The 17,053-nt window shown below is 41.4% G+C and overlaps 1 protein-coding gene across 1 annotated transcript in view; it reads right to left on the minus strand.

The window, feature by feature from the left end:
• The window catches only part of OBSCN (obscurin, cytoskeletal calmodulin and titin-interacting RhoGEF), a 300,816-nt gene that overhangs the window by 61,594 nt on the left and 222,169 nt on the right, over positions 1 to 17,053 (minus strand). The window contains exons 86-90 of the mRNA XM_077808766.1: positions 15,469 to 15,636; positions 15,090 to 15,192; positions 14,440 to 14,569; positions 10,002 to 10,107; positions 789 to 831 (exon numbers count right to left, since the gene is read on the minus strand). Coding sequence (XP_077664892.1) covers positions 789 to 831; positions 10,002 to 10,107; positions 14,440 to 14,569; positions 15,090 to 15,192; positions 15,469 to 15,636 — 550 coding nt within the window. The remainder of the gene's footprint in view (positions 1 to 788; positions 832 to 10,001; positions 10,108 to 14,439; positions 14,570 to 15,089; positions 15,193 to 15,468; positions 15,637 to 17,053) is intronic.

The raw sequence follows: 17,053 nt of genomic DNA on the forward strand, positions 1-17,053 counted from the left end.
TGCATAATCTTTAGCTAACCCACTTGTATTTTACACACAGCACACAACAATTTGGTATGGACAGTAACGCCAGGGGTTCTGCTCTTTGCAGAAGTAAAACTTTTTCACAACTGCCCAAAGAGCCCAATCTAGCTTCCACTGAGGTCAAAGGAAAACAGCAAAAGGCAGCACCTCCTCCCCACTTTACCCTTGTCTGCCAATTGGCTATTTAGTTTGAAAACTCTTAGGTGCCCGGACCTGTTGTCTTACACACCTACATGGTGCCATTGGGACCCAATGTGCTATATAAATGAATAGAAGATTATAAGAATATACAAGAATAATAAAACGAGTAAAAGATGGTATTCAGCTTTTGTTTCTATGTATATTTCAATTGTTGTTTCATACACACTCATCATAATTTAACAAAGGTACAAGGAAGTCAATTATTAGTATCTGCTTCATGTCCAAGCCATGAACTTGCTTCTAACAATGTCATGTGTCGTGTTATTGAGCCAGATTCTACCTTCTCAAACTCAAGTGCAATTTCCATTGACTTCAGTGGGATCTGTGCTCATATATCTGAAGGAAGAATTTGGCCCAGACTGAGTCTAAACTCTAGTGTTCCTGCTTTTTGAGAGGGATGGCTACATTTTTCAGGTTGTTACATTTCATAACACAAAATACCAAGAAATCGGATGGGATGGGAATGAACACACTTGCATGGCCAACAAACACAGGCTTGTTATTGGATCATGCATAGGCAGCAAGTCAAAACATGACTGTTTAAAAAAAAAAAAAGCACTTACATGATGATGGTTTTCTTGGGCACTTTAGTCTCTTGTTCAGTGACTACAAAGAAAACAGTATGAACAGCATGGGGTTAAAGAAAGGCAAAAGCTGAAATGATTAAATTAACTTTGTTAAGTTAATCAAGAGAAACTTGAGTGAAAAAACGCACGTATCATCCCATCCGTGCTTTCTGTGGTTATCTGCAGTGATATCCTTAGTGTCTCTGATCAGTACTGGGGATTCCCAGTGTGGCCTATTTTTTCCCACTTTGATAACCTGGCATTTGTCTTTGGAAAATCAAAACTTCTGCAAGCTACCATGTGAGAGATCAAAATATGTCTCTATAGGGAATATTCAGCAGAGCTGGAATCCTTTAACCTATGATTGTCATGTTTCTGGAAAAGGAGTTTCCCGGACTAAATAATCAGTCAGTTTTCAGGCTTCTGCAAACTGGATTCAAGATCCAAGCTTCTCAAAATGAAAAAAAAAAATTATAGAAAATTAGCACAAAAAAGCCCCACAAAATGAGAGTCCATCTATATACTACAGTATGCATATGTCTGCTCCATCCATGCATATTAACTCTGTATAGCTCTCTTTCTATGGCCCAATAATATAAACTACTGCTTTAGAGGTGACTACATAAAGATTTCAGATAGGATTTTTTTAAGTTAGAGATTTAATAAAAAAGGAAAAGCAAAGTGGTATAACATTTCAAAAGCTAATAGAGATTTTCATCATTTTTTCTACCAATCTGCTGGTACAGCGTCATGACACCATATGAACTAGATTGTATTTAATGCACTCTGAACTGCTGACTACAAGTGGGATTTTGCAAAACAAGACCCCAAGCCCCTCTCTTTGTTCAGTGACAAGTTAGTGAGCTTCTAAAGGGCTAAGTTTTCCTTTGAATTATATTTCCAGCAACCAGCTTAATAAAGCAAATAAGCTCCACCATTGTTTTTATTTAGTTTGTATAATTAAAAAAACACTTAAAAAGTGAACTGCAAAATTTTCATTGTTGTTTTTGAAATAAAGCTGTTTCTTGTCCCAAGTCATTATCTCTACAGTAACAGTGGCTGCCGTCCAAAAATTACAGTTACCAAGAGTTACTACACAGCAATATCTGAGATATCACAGATAGTTCCTGTTCAAAATATGAGGGGGACGGGGGCAGGGGAATCTAACCTCTGTTACATCTTTTAGCAAATCCTGATTCTTTAAATGGTCACCAACATATCTATAGACTAAAAAATTCAAAATATATTTACATTATAAGACAGAATATTCGAAATTTAATTTCACCTTCACTTAACTTACAAGGGCCCTATCCTGCCATTATGCTAAGCATGGAAATCCCACTGGGGTGAATGAGAATTTTGTGCAGAAGTTGATGTTAATATCTCAGTTGGGTATAGAGTTCATGTTTTCCCTGCTGGAGTGCTAGTTTCACAAATGCCTGAAAAAAGAGAGCAGGTGGCTGTTCCATGTTGTCTTCCAGTTTCTGTTAGGCAAACACAGACGGCCAGATTCTGCTCTCAGTTATACCTAAGTAAAACTAGATTTTTTTCATTAAAGCCAATGGAGTTACACTATATTTACACTGGTTTAAATGAAACCAGTGTCGGACCTAGAATCTAGAATTTAGACTGTAGCTATTAAATATAGGAAGAAATTATTTGCAAATGTTTTGTCTTCAAAATTAAATAAAATTTTAAGCCTATATAAATACTTTGTTAGTAACTTGGAAAACTTTTGAAACTATTTAAAATTTGCTTTACATGGAAGTTGGACTGGGCCCTTAAACAGTATTTTGCTTTTGCATCCAGGTTAGAAATGTTCATAAAATCAGGAACCCTTTAAGTCAAGATTCCCAAATAGATAAACAATGTGGATATAACAAAACTAACAGAAATACTCCTCTAGATGGGACCTATTCTTCTCATGTCAATGGGGTTACTCCTGATTAAACCAAAGTAAGCAAATGAGAATCAGGCCCAATATATTTATGAAAATTAATTAGTGTGCAATAGATATACTATGTAGATAAAAGATATTTTATGAGGTTCTTTTAACAGTTACTGTATGTTGAATACTAGTTGATCGTTAAAAATGTATTTAGTGAATATCCAAAATTGTCTCACAGAAAAGAACTGTATCAAATGTTCAGTTAGGAAATATCAATAAATATGTGTCATTAGTAACTGGTATTTTATTGAACTGCACCTTATTAAACCTAAATAAATATACTGCCAAACCTAAATACACTGTTCTCTGTCCTTGCACACAATTCCCATTATCAATGTCTGACCTTGCACTCCTTCCAGCTGACAACAGTCCCAGTTGTTCTGCATGCATAACTCCCAACTGATGTCAGTGGAGATTTTGTATACAAAAGTTCTGCAGGACTGGGCACAAGAGCGCCAATCATAAATTAAATGGGGTATATGGGCCCTAAATATTTAAATTAAAACTTTAATTTAGTGCATGGCAGTTTATATAGACTCTCCGAGATATGATAGGTTTGAAGCAATCCCATATGAAGGATAGAACCACATGAAAGTAGGATGAGGGAATTCAGGAACTATTCGTAGGATTTATCATTTCAACTTTTTTGTAGCATTTTAGAAAAACAGCTTTGCAAAGCAGAAGATCCTGATAAGCAGATTAACAGCTCTAAGCATTAGGTTCAGCCAAAGAGTCTACGTTTTTTGTTAATATGTTAAACCAACAGCTCACACATTATGAAATGATTACAAGAATGCGTTTGAAGGCAAATAGAACCCTCAGAACTTTGAGATGCATGAAAGATGATGTCCAATGTGATTTTTCTTACAATCTGTAAATCCTACCTTGTCCCCCCTCAGAAAACCATAATATTCCATTGCACAGTATGCGCTGATCATGTATATCAAGGAAGATGATTACTGAATTTCCCCCCCTTGATCTACCAACTGTTGAATCTAATTACACTGCAGACAATTCACAAACAGAACAGAATTTTCTAAACTGCTCTGTATGAAATACAAGTATTCTACTTTTTCTGTAAAGAAAAACAACTGTGGTTGGAAAAGCAGTGTTATAGCTTTAGAAGCCTTTACTTGGAAACAATACTGTGTGTTTGCTATGACTGAGATGGACCTAAAGATGTTCTTGTGCACAGTACAGTGCTGAACACATTGCCAGCCCTAAACTAAAAATAAACATCAATAATAATAGTAAATTAATAATAAGAGAACAATGAAAATAATAATAATACCCTGATCTTCACCCTAAAAATGGAACTATTAAAAAGTCTAGGGAGCAAACCCACATTCTCTAGCTCTTCGGCAGAATAGTGGGAAAAACAGAACTAAAAATACTGTGTGCTTCTACAGCAATCTTGCCTTCGAGGATCTCAAAACACTTAATATTATCCTGTGAGACAGGTATTACCAGGCAAACTGAGGCACAGAGTGATTAAGTAACTTGTCAAAGGTCTCGCATGGAGCCAGTGGCAGAGGTAAGAACGGAACCCAGGAAGCCGGATTCCCATTTCCCTGCTATAAACACGCTCCATCCCAGTGTTCAGTCTTCTGCAAAATCTTGCTTATTTCCACTTGTGCTACGATTATTCCTGCTAATAAAAAGCTTTACATTTGTCGTTTCCTAGTCTGTACCATGCCAGTCAGAGATGATGGGAATTCAATAACTTTCAGAAATGTTGCCGTTTTGTTTTTAAAAGTGAGTTGATTGCAAGTTAGTGAACCTGGGTTGAATAATTTGCTGAATTATGATGTTAAACATGAAAGCTAGAGCCATGACGAATCAGCATGTCTTTAAAGATTTGCGACACCTAAATTAAGCAGCAAGGAGATTGGTTGCAAAGCAGATATTCAACTTGAACTCAAATAGAAAGGTTCACGCTCTCTCTCTCTCTCTTTAACCCTACAAATAATTGTGTGAAAGTCCTAAAATTCTTCCTGAATTTGGATTTCTGTTTTTAAATCAGTTCTCAGTTGACTTCAATGCCAGGTGCTAACTGAGGGCAGAATTTAACTCTACAAATTGCAGGCTTGGTGCCTGGATTGCTAATTGTGGACAACAGGATTTACTAATTTAATACTGTGAGTAATAAACAATGTTTGGCTCAGTGAAATAAACTGAGAGGTAACAGTAAAACAATGGCAAGGAAAAAACCAATAGCAACAAAAGTCTCTGTGAGAGTCACAGGAAGAACTGGCAACCATCACACCATACAGCCAACAGCAAACAACTATTAAATAGGTAAAACTCTCAGAAACAGTGCTGGTGTGTGGGAGCGGGCCAGGTCCAATGCCTGTTCTCCAGTGTAATAATATCACACTGTGATAGCTTATCTTCCTGCTGAAGTCATAAACAATAACATCGCCACCAATATGCAGAATCATAAGGATGGAAAGAGATGGCTCTCATCAAGTCTGTCTGTCCTTCTGTTATTTGCCAGGGGAGCCTGGCTTCCCAGCAGATATATCCAGATAGATTATTGGATGTTAAATAACCAATAGTTCTTTTCTCAGTTACACGTATTAGGCCAAATTCATCCTTGGTGCAACTCCATTGAATGCAATGAAGCTATTACAGGGATGACTTCGGCTCATTTTAACATTTTGCTCTGGAAGGCCCTGACCCATCTTTCACTGACTAACTGCAGTTGCATTGGGACCGTATTTCCTTCGACAATGCCAATTTGAACCCAATAACCACTAGTCACAACCAGTATCTCTCCAGTTTAAACAACAAATTGTTTTATTTCACAGTACTTCTGGTGCCCGCAGGCAATTGCCGTGTTAGATTTCTTCAATCAACGCCACAAAATAATTTCTTTTATATGAACTATACAAATGTATGATATACAAACATGAGTAATTCCAACGTGAATTTAAATGCTCACAACGCTATAAACTAAACAACACTTTTAATGCAGTTTTGCAATTCTTACCTTTTATTACAACATCTTCCTCTAACTTGCTTTAAATGATAATAAATTGCAGTTTAGCCTCCTACAAGGTAAATGCACCAAGATATGCCACGCTGGTGGTGTTTTGTACATTTTTATCAGCATTCTGGGTTCAACATATTCGCTCCCTGAGTAGGGCATATTACGGAAACAGCACCCCTCCAGCCGATTAAGTTATGGTATTGATAATCCCAATAAAGTTCTCCCCTGCAGTCCTCAGTGATTTGATCACCATAATACAAAGCCACAAAAGAAGTGAGCATAAAGCAGAGGAAAATAATTATGTGCGTATGTATGAGATTATCTGGGTTTCTATAAGAATTCAGAAGCTTAGGGGGAATAATGAATAAATTCCAACTTTTCTAGGTCTTTAGAAACATATAACGATTCCAAACAGGCTAAATAAATTATAGGCCTGGACACTAATCTGGGTAGTCTATGGTTTCTGACTCCCAACATTAACACTAGCTTCAAGGCAAAAGTAATTGTCAAGAGTACACTTCTCCCAGTCATGGCCCCCATTGAAATCCTGAGTGCTGTCACTATTCAAATGCCAGTGATGTGAAAAAGTGCTTACTTACCTGTACAGTAACCTTGTTCTTTGATATGGTATGGTATGATAGCCGTATGCCTTCTGTGTTCTCTGCTCTGATCACACAAGAGTAGGGCCACATTCATTGCTTATTGGTACTGCTGGCAAAAAGTCTCTGGCTCGAGTGCATTGGGCTCATATACATTCCTTTACAGCTGCATGTGAGCCCAATGCACTCGAGCCAGAGACTTTTGCCAGCAGTACCAATAAGCAATGAATGTGGCCCTACTCTTGTGTGATCAGAGCAGAAAGCACAGAAGGCATACGGCTATCACCTCCCTCTCCATTACTTTGCACCGCCGTGTATCTAACTCCTGAAGTAGCGGGGAAGGTCATGGACTGTATGTGTGCACAACACTTCTCGAAGAACAACAGTTATTGTACAGGTAGGGAACCATTTTTTCCTCCCCAAGTGATTGTGCTTGTATACATTGCCCAGGAGGTGACTCACCAGCAGTTTTCCTACAGATGGTGGGACTGCAGATTACTAGAAAAGAGACTGCAACACCAAGTTGCCGACGCTGATGTCCTCTCAGGAAGCCTGCGTAATAGCATGGTGTCTGGGGAAGGTATGTACCCATGATCATGTTGCTGCTTTGCACGTCCCATATAGGAATGTTGCTCAAAAAGGCTGATGAAGTGGAATGAGCCCCAGTGGAGCACAGTTATCCTGCGTGGAAGGGAGACCTTAGCAAGATCAAAGCAAAGCTTGATGCAGTCAGAAATCCATTATGAGATACACTGAACTGCATCTGATTCTCCCTTGATTCTTTCACTATAGGCTACAAAGATTCTGGGGCAGGATCTGAAAGATTTGTATAGTCTATGTAAAATGCCAAAACCCTACATACATCTAAGGCATGAAGCTTTTCTTCAGCCTTGAAAGGATGAGATGTTGGGAAGAATATTGGGAAATGAATTATCTGATTAAAGTAGAATCATAGAATCATAGAATATCAGGGTTGGAAGGGACCCCAGAAGGTCATCTAGTCCAACCCCCTGCTCGAAGCAGGACCAATTCCCAGTTAAATCATCCCAGCCAGGGCTTTGTCAAGCCTGACCTTAAAAACCTCTAAGGAAGGAGATTCTACCACCTCCCTAGGTAATGCATTCCAGTGTTTCACCACCCTCTGAGTGAAAAAGTTTTTCCTAATATCCAATCTAAACCTCCCCCAGTAGAAGGTTGATACCACCTTTGGCATAAACTTAGTGTGCAACCTAAGGGAAACTTTGTGTTTGTGGAAAACTGTGAGAGGAGGGTCAGCTAAGAGTGCTAGCAGCACTGGACTCACCTAGTAAGAGGTAATTGCTAACAAGAATGCTGTTTTCACTGATAATAGTGAAAGGGATGATGTTGCCAGAGGTTCAAAGAGGGGGGACCCATTCAATGGGTCAGAACTAGATTCAGATCCCACAAAGGTACCCCCAGATTGGACATGAGAAGATACACATTAACGAGACCCTTTAGAAATCTGGAAGCCACGAGATGCAAAAAGATAGAAAAGCCAGCCACTACAAGGTGTACTGCAGAGACAGATGCCAGATGGATTCTCAGTGAACGGAGAGATCAGAAAATGTTAGATGCAGTAGGTAGTCCAGTATGTGTCTAACCACTGTAAGATTTGGTGATAAATGGTGAGATTCTGCCCAGATCAAAAACCTTTTCCATTTCACTGCATATGTCACTCAGGTGGAATCCATTCTGTTGCTTACCAAGATCGCTTGGACATCTTGGGAGCATAATCTCTCCTGATTACTCAACAAGAGATCATCCATGCGGAGAGGCGGAGAGATTGCCAGTTGGGATGCAGAGACATTGGTTTTGAGCCGGAGATTGTCAACAAGGGGTAAAGTTATGAGTGACCAAATGGAGAGTTGGTGTAGATACATGAACCAGTACTATCTTGGCTAGGCCGGCACTACAAAGATTATGGTTGTCTTGTCTTTTTTTAGTTTCCTGATCACCCTCAAAATGAGAAGGACTGGAGGTAATGCATACAGCAGATGGCTTGACCAGGGAAGAAGGAAGGCATCCATGACAGAGCCCAGGCTGCGGCCTGCTCTGGAGCAGAACTTCCTGTACTTGTTGCTCAGGCTAGTCTATTACTGAGTATTCCAGGCAGGGATGCCCCGTTAGCTGGGGCTGGGTTTGTGAGAAAAGGTTCCTGACTAACTGTGGCTATGAGGGAGACAGGGTCCCCATTCTCAGGGGCCGCTCATTTCTCTGGCCTCGAGCAGTGTGTCGTCCTCAAGAGACAGTAGGATCCAGGAGGATGACTCCAGGTGGTGAGTTTCTTGCCTTCCTTCCATGTTTCTCTCTCTCTTCTCTAGTGCTTATCTGTAACTAGGATTACGCCTTGTATACAGAGGTGCTGGATGCAGAGAGCCATTGAACCAAACTGTAAACCCTGTATATAATGGAAACCACTTCAAGCCACCATGGGGTGCAGCAGCAGCTCCCCTAGTTCCAGCTTCTATGCCTGCATATGGCACATTGTTTGAATCTTGGGGATTTCTCCATACTAAGCCCCCAAATGAAAGAACTAAATATCTAATAAACTAAACCATACTAAACTATCTTAAGCCTAAACTATCATTAGAACCATATGCATTTAGAGAAATCTCTGTCTAGAGATCGGCTAACTGAAGCTAAGGAGCCACAGGGAACTCCCAACTCTCGCCACAGAAGTAACTGAGAAGGAGGCAGCAGCCATGTCCCTTTTATGCCCTCAGCTCTGAGCACAAGGGAAGCAGGGGGCATGTGCCCTCTAGGGTACTGCTGGCAAAAGTCTCCCACTTGAGTGCACTGAATGCACATACAGCTACAATGGAATGTATCTATGCACAATCACTGGAAGGAGAAAAATAACTTCCTTAGCTGTTTGCAAACCTCTGACATTCAGCGTTGCCTAAGCACACTTATGAAGGGTGTAGTTTGTTTTCTTTACATATTTATGGTAGAAATAATTCAAAGAACAAGATAACTTAGGACAACAGCCCTCTTAAGAAATGAAGAGAAAGACCTCTCCACTGGATTCTTACCAATTTAAGTTAAATAAACAAACCAAAAACACTCATAAAAAAGGAATGGATTCCATGAACATGTGATGTTTAATATCAATATATCTCTTGCTAACAGATAAATTAATACTTATTCACACACGTGCTTGGAAATACAGCGGATCCATCAGATGTATTTCTTTGACAATTCCACATATTCTCCTGTGTCATTTTAGAGACCACCATATTTCTTCTGTGCTTTAGTTATTGAGTCCGGTCTTTCCTCAGTGTAGCTCATATCACATTCTGCCTCTAGACTGAAACACTACTATTGCTAGATCAAATGGAAAGAATCACAAAATCACCAGACTTAGTGGCAGCAAAATAAGCTGCTCCTCCTTTGCCATTTAATGGATTCCATAAACATTATATGGTAAGATAATCCATTGATTTCATCGGCTTGGAAATCAACTAAGTACGTGATGGGTATACATGATCTGCAGTATACGCATACACGCATAGATGGACATACAGACACATGTACGCTGACAATCAACATGAATAAGACTGTATGATAAGATGGCAAATATATTCAGCCCTCAAGATGACAACTTTAGGGTAATTCAATGATATACTTACAGAGCTGGCAAAGGGTCATACCTTCTATAGTAATGGCTTGGTCTCCTCTCTTCTCCTGGGCCAGTAATGCTGCACTCTGCTGGCAAAGATCCGCTCCACTCCTTGCTGAACCTAATCTGTTCGTCAGCTAACAAGAATCAAGCAATACTCAGTAAACTGTAGGATAATTTTATACAGTCAATCCACACTTTACCCTACTGCAGCCAAGGCCATATGTGCAATACAGGACTGCATAAATGGCTCAACTGAATCCAAGGGGCAAGATTCAAGTAACTTCAACAGAAGTCAGCTGGATCCCGCAGTAGAAGAATCTGGCCCTTGGGAAATATACTCATGAAGCAGATCCCTTGAGTGTGCACATCCCAGTTCAGTGCAATTTATGTTACTTATTTCCTACTGGTTTCAGAGTAACAGCCGTGTTAGTCTGTATTCGCAAAAAGAAAAGGAGGACTTGTGGCACCTTAGAGACTAACCAATTTATTTGAGCATAAGCTTTTGTGAGCTACAGCTCACTTCATCGGATGCATACTGTGGAAAGTGTAGAAGATCTTTTTATACACACAAGGCATGAAAAAATACCTCCCCCCACCCCACTCTCCTGCGGGTAATAGCTTATCTAAAGTGACCACTCTCCTTACAATGTGTATGATAATCACGGTGGGCCATTTCCAGCACAAATCAAGGGTTTAACAAGAACGTCTGAGGAAGGAGGGGGGGTATGGAAAACAAGGGGAAATGCAGAGAGCCATTGCATAATGGCTTAGCCACTCCCAGTCTCTATTCAAGCCTAAGTTAATTGTATCCAATTTGCAAATGAATTCCAAGTCAGCAGTCTCTCGCTGGAGTCTGGATTTGAAGTTTTTCTGTTGTAATATCGCAACTTTCATGTCTGTAATCAGAGAAATTGAAGTGTTCTCTGACTGGTTTATGAATGTTATAATTCTTGACATCTGATTTGTGTCCATTTATTCTTTTACGTAGAGACTGTCCAGTTTGACCAATGTACATGGCAGAGGGGCATTGCTGGCACATGATGGCATATATCACATTGGTGGATGTGCAGGTGAACGAGCCTCTGATAGTGTGGCTGATGTGATTAGGCCCTGTGATGGTGTCCCCTGAATAGATATGTGGGCACAGTTGGCAACAGGCTTTGTTGCAAGGATAGGTTCCTGGGTTAGTGGTTCTGTTGTGTGGTATGTGGTTGCTGGTGAGTATTTGCTTCAGGTTGGGGGGCTGTCTGTAGGCAAGGACGGGCCTGTCTCCCAAGATTTGTGAGAGTGTTGGGTCATCCTTCAGGATAGTTATCTTTGAAAACTCGTGGTGAACAGGGGAAGTCCCAGATGACTGGAAAAAGGCTAATGTAGTGCCAATCTTTAAAAAAGGGAAGAAGGAGGATCCTGGGAACTACAGGCCAGTCAGCCTCACTTCAGTCCCCAGAAAAATCATGGAGCAGGTCCTCAAAGAATCAATCCTGAAGCACTTACATGAGAGGAAAGTGATCGGGAACAGTCAACATGGATTCACCAAGGGAAGGTCGTGCCTGACTAATCTAATCGCCTTCTATGATGAGATTACTGGTTCTGTGGATGAAGGGAAAGCAGTGGATGTATTGTTTCTTGACTTTAGCAAAGCTTTTGACATGGTGGGTAGAAAGTTGGCTAGATTGTCGGGCTCAACGGGTAGTGATCAATGGCTCCATGTCTAGCTGGCAGCCGGTGTCAAGTGGAGTGCCCCAGGGGTCGGTCCTGGGGCCGGTTTTGTTCAATATCTTCATAAATGATCTGGAGGATGGTGTGGATTGCACTCTCAGCAAATTTGCGGATGATACTAAACTGGGAGGAGTGGTAGATACACTGGAGGGCAGGGATAGGATACAGAGGGACCTAGACAAATTGGAGGATTGGGCCAAAAGAAATCTGATGAGGTTCAATAAGGATAAGTGCAGGGTCCTGCACTTAGGACGGAAGAACCCAATGCACCACTACAGACTAGGGACCGAATGGCTAGGCAGCAGTTCTGTGGAAAAGGACCTAGGGGTGACAGTGGACGAGAAGCTGGATATGAGTCAGCAGTGTGCCCTTGTTGCCAAGAAGGCCAATGGCATTGTGGGATGTATAAGTAGGGGCATAGCGAGCAGATCGAGGGACATGATTGTCCCCCTCTATTCGACATTGGTGAGGCCTCATCTGGAGTACTGTGTCCAGTTTTGGGCCCCACACTACAAGAAGGATGTGGATAAATTGGAGAGAGTCCAGCGAAGGGCAACAAAAATGATTAGGGGTCTGGAACACATGACTTATGAGGAGAGGCTGAGGGAACTGGGATTGTTTAGTCTGCAGAAGAGAAGAACGAGGGGGGATTTGATAGCTGCTTTCAACTACCTGAGAGGTGGTTCCAGAGAGGATGGTTCTAGACTATTCTCAGTGGTAGAAGAGGACAGGACAAAGAGTAATGGTCTCAAGTTGTAGTGGGGGAGGTTTAGGTTGGATATTAGGAAAAACTTTTTCACTAGGAGGGTGGTGAAACACTGGAATGCGTTTCCTAGGGAGGTGGTGGAATCTCCTTCCTTAGAAGTTTTTAAGGTCAGGCTTGACAAAGCCCTGGCTGGGATGATTTAATTGGGGATTGGCCCTGCTTTTGAGCAGGGGGTTGGACTAGATGACCTCCTGAGGTCCCTTCCAACCCTGATATTCTATGATTCTACAGGTTGTAGATCCTTAATAATGCGTTGGAGGAGTTTTAGTTGGGGGCTGAAGGTGACGGCTAGTGGCGTTCTGTTATTTTCTTTGTTAGGCCTGCCCTGTAGTAGGTGACTTCTGGGAACTCTTCTGGCTCTGTCAATCTGTTTCTTCACTTCCGCAGGTGGGTGTTGTAGTTGTAAGAATGCTTGATAGAGATCTTGTAGGTGTCTGTCTCTGTCTGAGGGGTTGGAGCAAATGCGGTTGTATCGTAGAGCTTGGCTGTAGACAATGGATCGTGTGGTGTGGTCAGGGTGAAAGCTGGAGGCATGTAGGTAGGAATAGTGGTCAGTAGATTTCCGGTATAGGGTGGTGTTTATGTGACCATCGTTTATTAGCACTGTAGTGTCCAGGAAGTGGATCTCTTGTGTGGACTGGACCAGGCTGAGGTTGATGGTGGGATGGAAATTGTTGAAATCATGGTGGAATTCCTCATATCTTCTTTTCCACTAACCCAGAAACCTATCCTTGCAACAAAGCCCGTTGCCAACTGTGCCCACATATCTATTCAGGGGACACCATCACAGGGCCTAATCACATCAGCCACACTATCAGAGGCTCGTTCACCTGTACATCCACCAATGTGATATATGCCATCATGTGCCAGCAATGCCCCTCTGCCATGTACATTGGTCAAACTGGACAGTCTCTACGTAAAAGAATAAATGGACACAAATCAGATGTCAAGAATTATAACATTCATAAACCAGTCAGAGAACACTTCAATTTCTCTGATTACAGACATGAAAGTTGCGATATTACAACAGAAAAACTTCAAATCCAGACTCCAGCGAGAGACTGCTGACTTGGAATTCATTTGCAAATTGGATACAATTAACTTAGGCTTGAATAGAGACTGGGAGTGGCTAAGTCATTATGCAAGGTAACCTATTTCCCCTTGTTTTCCATACCCCCCCTCCTTCCTCAGACGTTCTTGTTAAACCCTTGATTTGTGCTGGAAATGGCCCACCTTGATTATCATACACATTGTAAGGAGAGTGGTCACTTTAGATAAGCTATTATCAGCAGGAGAGTGGGGTGGGGGGAGGTATTTTTTCATGCTTTGTGTGTATAAAAAGATCTTCTACACTTTCCACAGTATGCATCCTATGAAGTGAGCTGTAGCTCACGAAAGCTTATGCTCAAATAAATTGGTTAGTCTCTAAGGTGCCACAAGTACTCCTTTTCTAATTTCCTACTAAGGATTTACTACTGACTTACTACAAAAAATGAAGTGCAATTTCTTTTTTGAAGTAATTGAAATTGCCTTCCCTAACATATATGATTTGATTTTCTTAGTTACTTCCTGCTAATCTTTTGAAATAAAAGAGAATTTCAATGGTTGCCCTTTTGGCTGAAGCCCAAAAGTGCTTTTTCTTGTCTGGATGTTTGTCTGGATCTCTTTAATTTAGTGATGGGCCCAAAGCAAAACTCCACATCAGAACATTTGAATGTTGCCTGGGGTAGATTTGGAATCTAAACTCAGCTCTGACTCTGATTTCCAAACTGCCTCATTGTTATATTAATTGATGAACCAAAATCGCAGATCAGAGTATCCCCGAACAGTTGGGTCCATCCCTCCTTTATTTTGAGCTTCTTGGTACGCTGTGTGTAACACTTCAGATGCAATAACACAGTCAAAAATCTGTCCCCAGAGAGAAGAAATTCTTACATTATGATGAGTCAAACAGCAGCTGTTGAAATCTGTTTGAACTTACTTCACATTCATAGTGTCCCATGTCTTCCTTAGAAGCATTTTTGATCACCAAGACTAACACGCCACTCCGTGGCTCACTAAAAGTCTGGTATTTATTGATGTCTGTCAGCAGGGCACCATCTTTATACCACCTGTGCATGGAAAATAGCAAGTCTAAGGCAAAACGTGACATTTCAACGAGTCACTCGCCGATCAACCCAGTCGGCAGAGCAAAACACTCCCAGGCCGGAGATACAAGTTTAGGTCCCAGCTAAAACTCATGCTCTCTGCATTTTCAGGGATGTGAATCACTGTGGAGGGAGCACACTCATCCCCCGTGGAAAACCAGAGTCTTACGGTGTTCTCATGAAATGCCTCAAGCCAATGCATAGAGCAGCATTGCCAGGCTTCAGAGGATGTTGTACTGAGTTTCCGCTGCTAGAAAGAATGTCATGATGGACTGCCCAGAACACTTGGTTGGTGAAGTGAATGCATGCTGAGTGAGGATAGTTAAAGGAACCCCAAAATATACATCAGCACATTAGATCTGATAGAGTCCCATATCAATTATTATTTGAAGGTTTTTCCCTCCCACACAATTGCTACAATAAATTTCTTGAGGAAACCACCCAAACATTTGGTTTCTGTCAAGAAATAACTCCAAGAACTGACCTGCTTTGAGGATACGGTGCTCCTTCAGTGGTGCAGGTAAACTGAACATCTTCATCTTCAACATAATAAGCATTTCTAACCTTGTTCACAAACCTCGGTGGCACTAGAAAATAAGAATAAACTTAATAAACACGACAACAATCAAAACATACAACACAGGTCTGTGGCCTGACTGGATCCCTCCCATTGGTAGCAGACCAAGAAAGAGATTTGACTTTCTGATTCGCTATTCCTGAGCTATCAGAGGGTGCTTCAAAGAGGACATGCCAGGAACGTAATGCAGAACTGCCTGCATGTTTTAATGCACATACCTAATATAATACACAGCAGGGAAGTGGTGAATAGCACTTTAAAACAATGTATCTGTATAGGACTTTACCTTGAACAAGGATCTTTCCTAGTGTACTGGCATTACCAGCCGGACTGGTGGCAAAACACATGTACTGTCCTGAGTCAATACCCGTCAGAGTGTCCAGGATCAATGTACAGGAACCATCAGGATCTTCTATTATAATGTGATGGGGATCCATCTCCACTGGTTTGCCATCTTAAAAATAAAAGAAAGAAAAATCCCTCATTAAACGCAGCATCAGTTTACATCCTCTGTTTGGGAACTGTACCTTTTTCTTCCACTTTGGACCTTGGCTATCCCCAGGATAGAGAAAGGCATAGAGATAGGGGGCTTAGAGCTGTATTTGCCTTTCTAAAAACAGCTACACATTGCATAATGTCAGAATGGCTGAAGAATGAGCTCTTCATCTTCCTTCTCTGCAATGCACCCTGAGAACACAGCTGAGGAGACATTGTATCCACCATGAGCTAAATCCTGATCTCAATGGGCACTGCAGGTGCTCATCACCTGTCATGCTTTGTCCTCGTGTAAACACGAAAACTCTCCTGAAGTCTCTCCTGTGTGGTGAAGGATCTTGTTGATTATGGTGTGTTCTAAAAGGATGTAAAAGATGGCCTACAAGCTAGCAGGAACAGTATCCCCGATAATGTCATGGCAAACCTGGTGGCTGACCTTAGTGACTTTGTCCTCACCCACAACTATTTCACATTTGGGGACAATATATACCTTCAAGTCAGTGGCACTGCTATGGGTACCCGCATGGCTCCACAGTATGCCAACATTGTTATGGCTGACTTAGAACAACGCTTCCTCAGCTCTCGTCCCCTAACGCCCCTACTCTACTTGCGCTACATTGATGACATCTTCATCATCTGGACCCATGGAAAAGAAGCCCTTAAGGAATTCCACCATGATTTCAACAATTTCCATCCCACCATCAACCTCAGCCTGGTCCAGTCCACACAAGAGATCCACTTCCTGGACACTACAGTGCTAATAAACGATGGTCACATAAACACCACCCTATACCGGAAACCTACTGACCGCTATTCCTACCTACATGCCTCCAGCTTTCACCCTGACCACACCACACGATCCATTGTCTACAGCCAAGCTCTAAGATACAACCACATTTGCTCCAATCCCTCAGACAGAGAAAAACATCTACAAGATCTCTATCAAGCATTCTTAAAACTACAATATCCACCTGCTGAAGTGAAAAAAACAGATTGACAGAGCCAGAAGAGTACCCTGAATTCACCTACTACAGGACAGGACCAACAAAGAAAATAACAGAACGCCACTAGCTGTCACCTTCAGCCCCCAACTAAAACCTCTCCAGCGCATCATCAAAGATTTACAACTTATCCTGAAAAATGATCCCTCACTTTCACAGATCTTAAAAAGGAGTACTTGTGGCACCTTAGAGACTAACCAATTTATTTGAGCATAAGCTTTCATGAGCTACAGCTCACTTCATCGGATGCGTACTGTGGAAGATACAGAAGATGTTTGTATACACACAGACCATGAAAAAATGGGTGTTTATCACTACAAAAGGTTTTCTCTCCCCCACCCCGCACTCTCCTGTTGGTAATAGCTTATCTAAAGT

Source organism: Eretmochelys imbricata, chromosome 2 (assembly GCF_965152235.1).
Source record: "Eretmochelys imbricata isolate rEreImb1 chromosome 2, rEreImb1.hap1, whole genome shotgun sequence".
Taxonomy (NCBI): domain Eukaryota; kingdom Metazoa; phylum Chordata; order Testudines; family Cheloniidae; genus Eretmochelys; species Eretmochelys imbricata.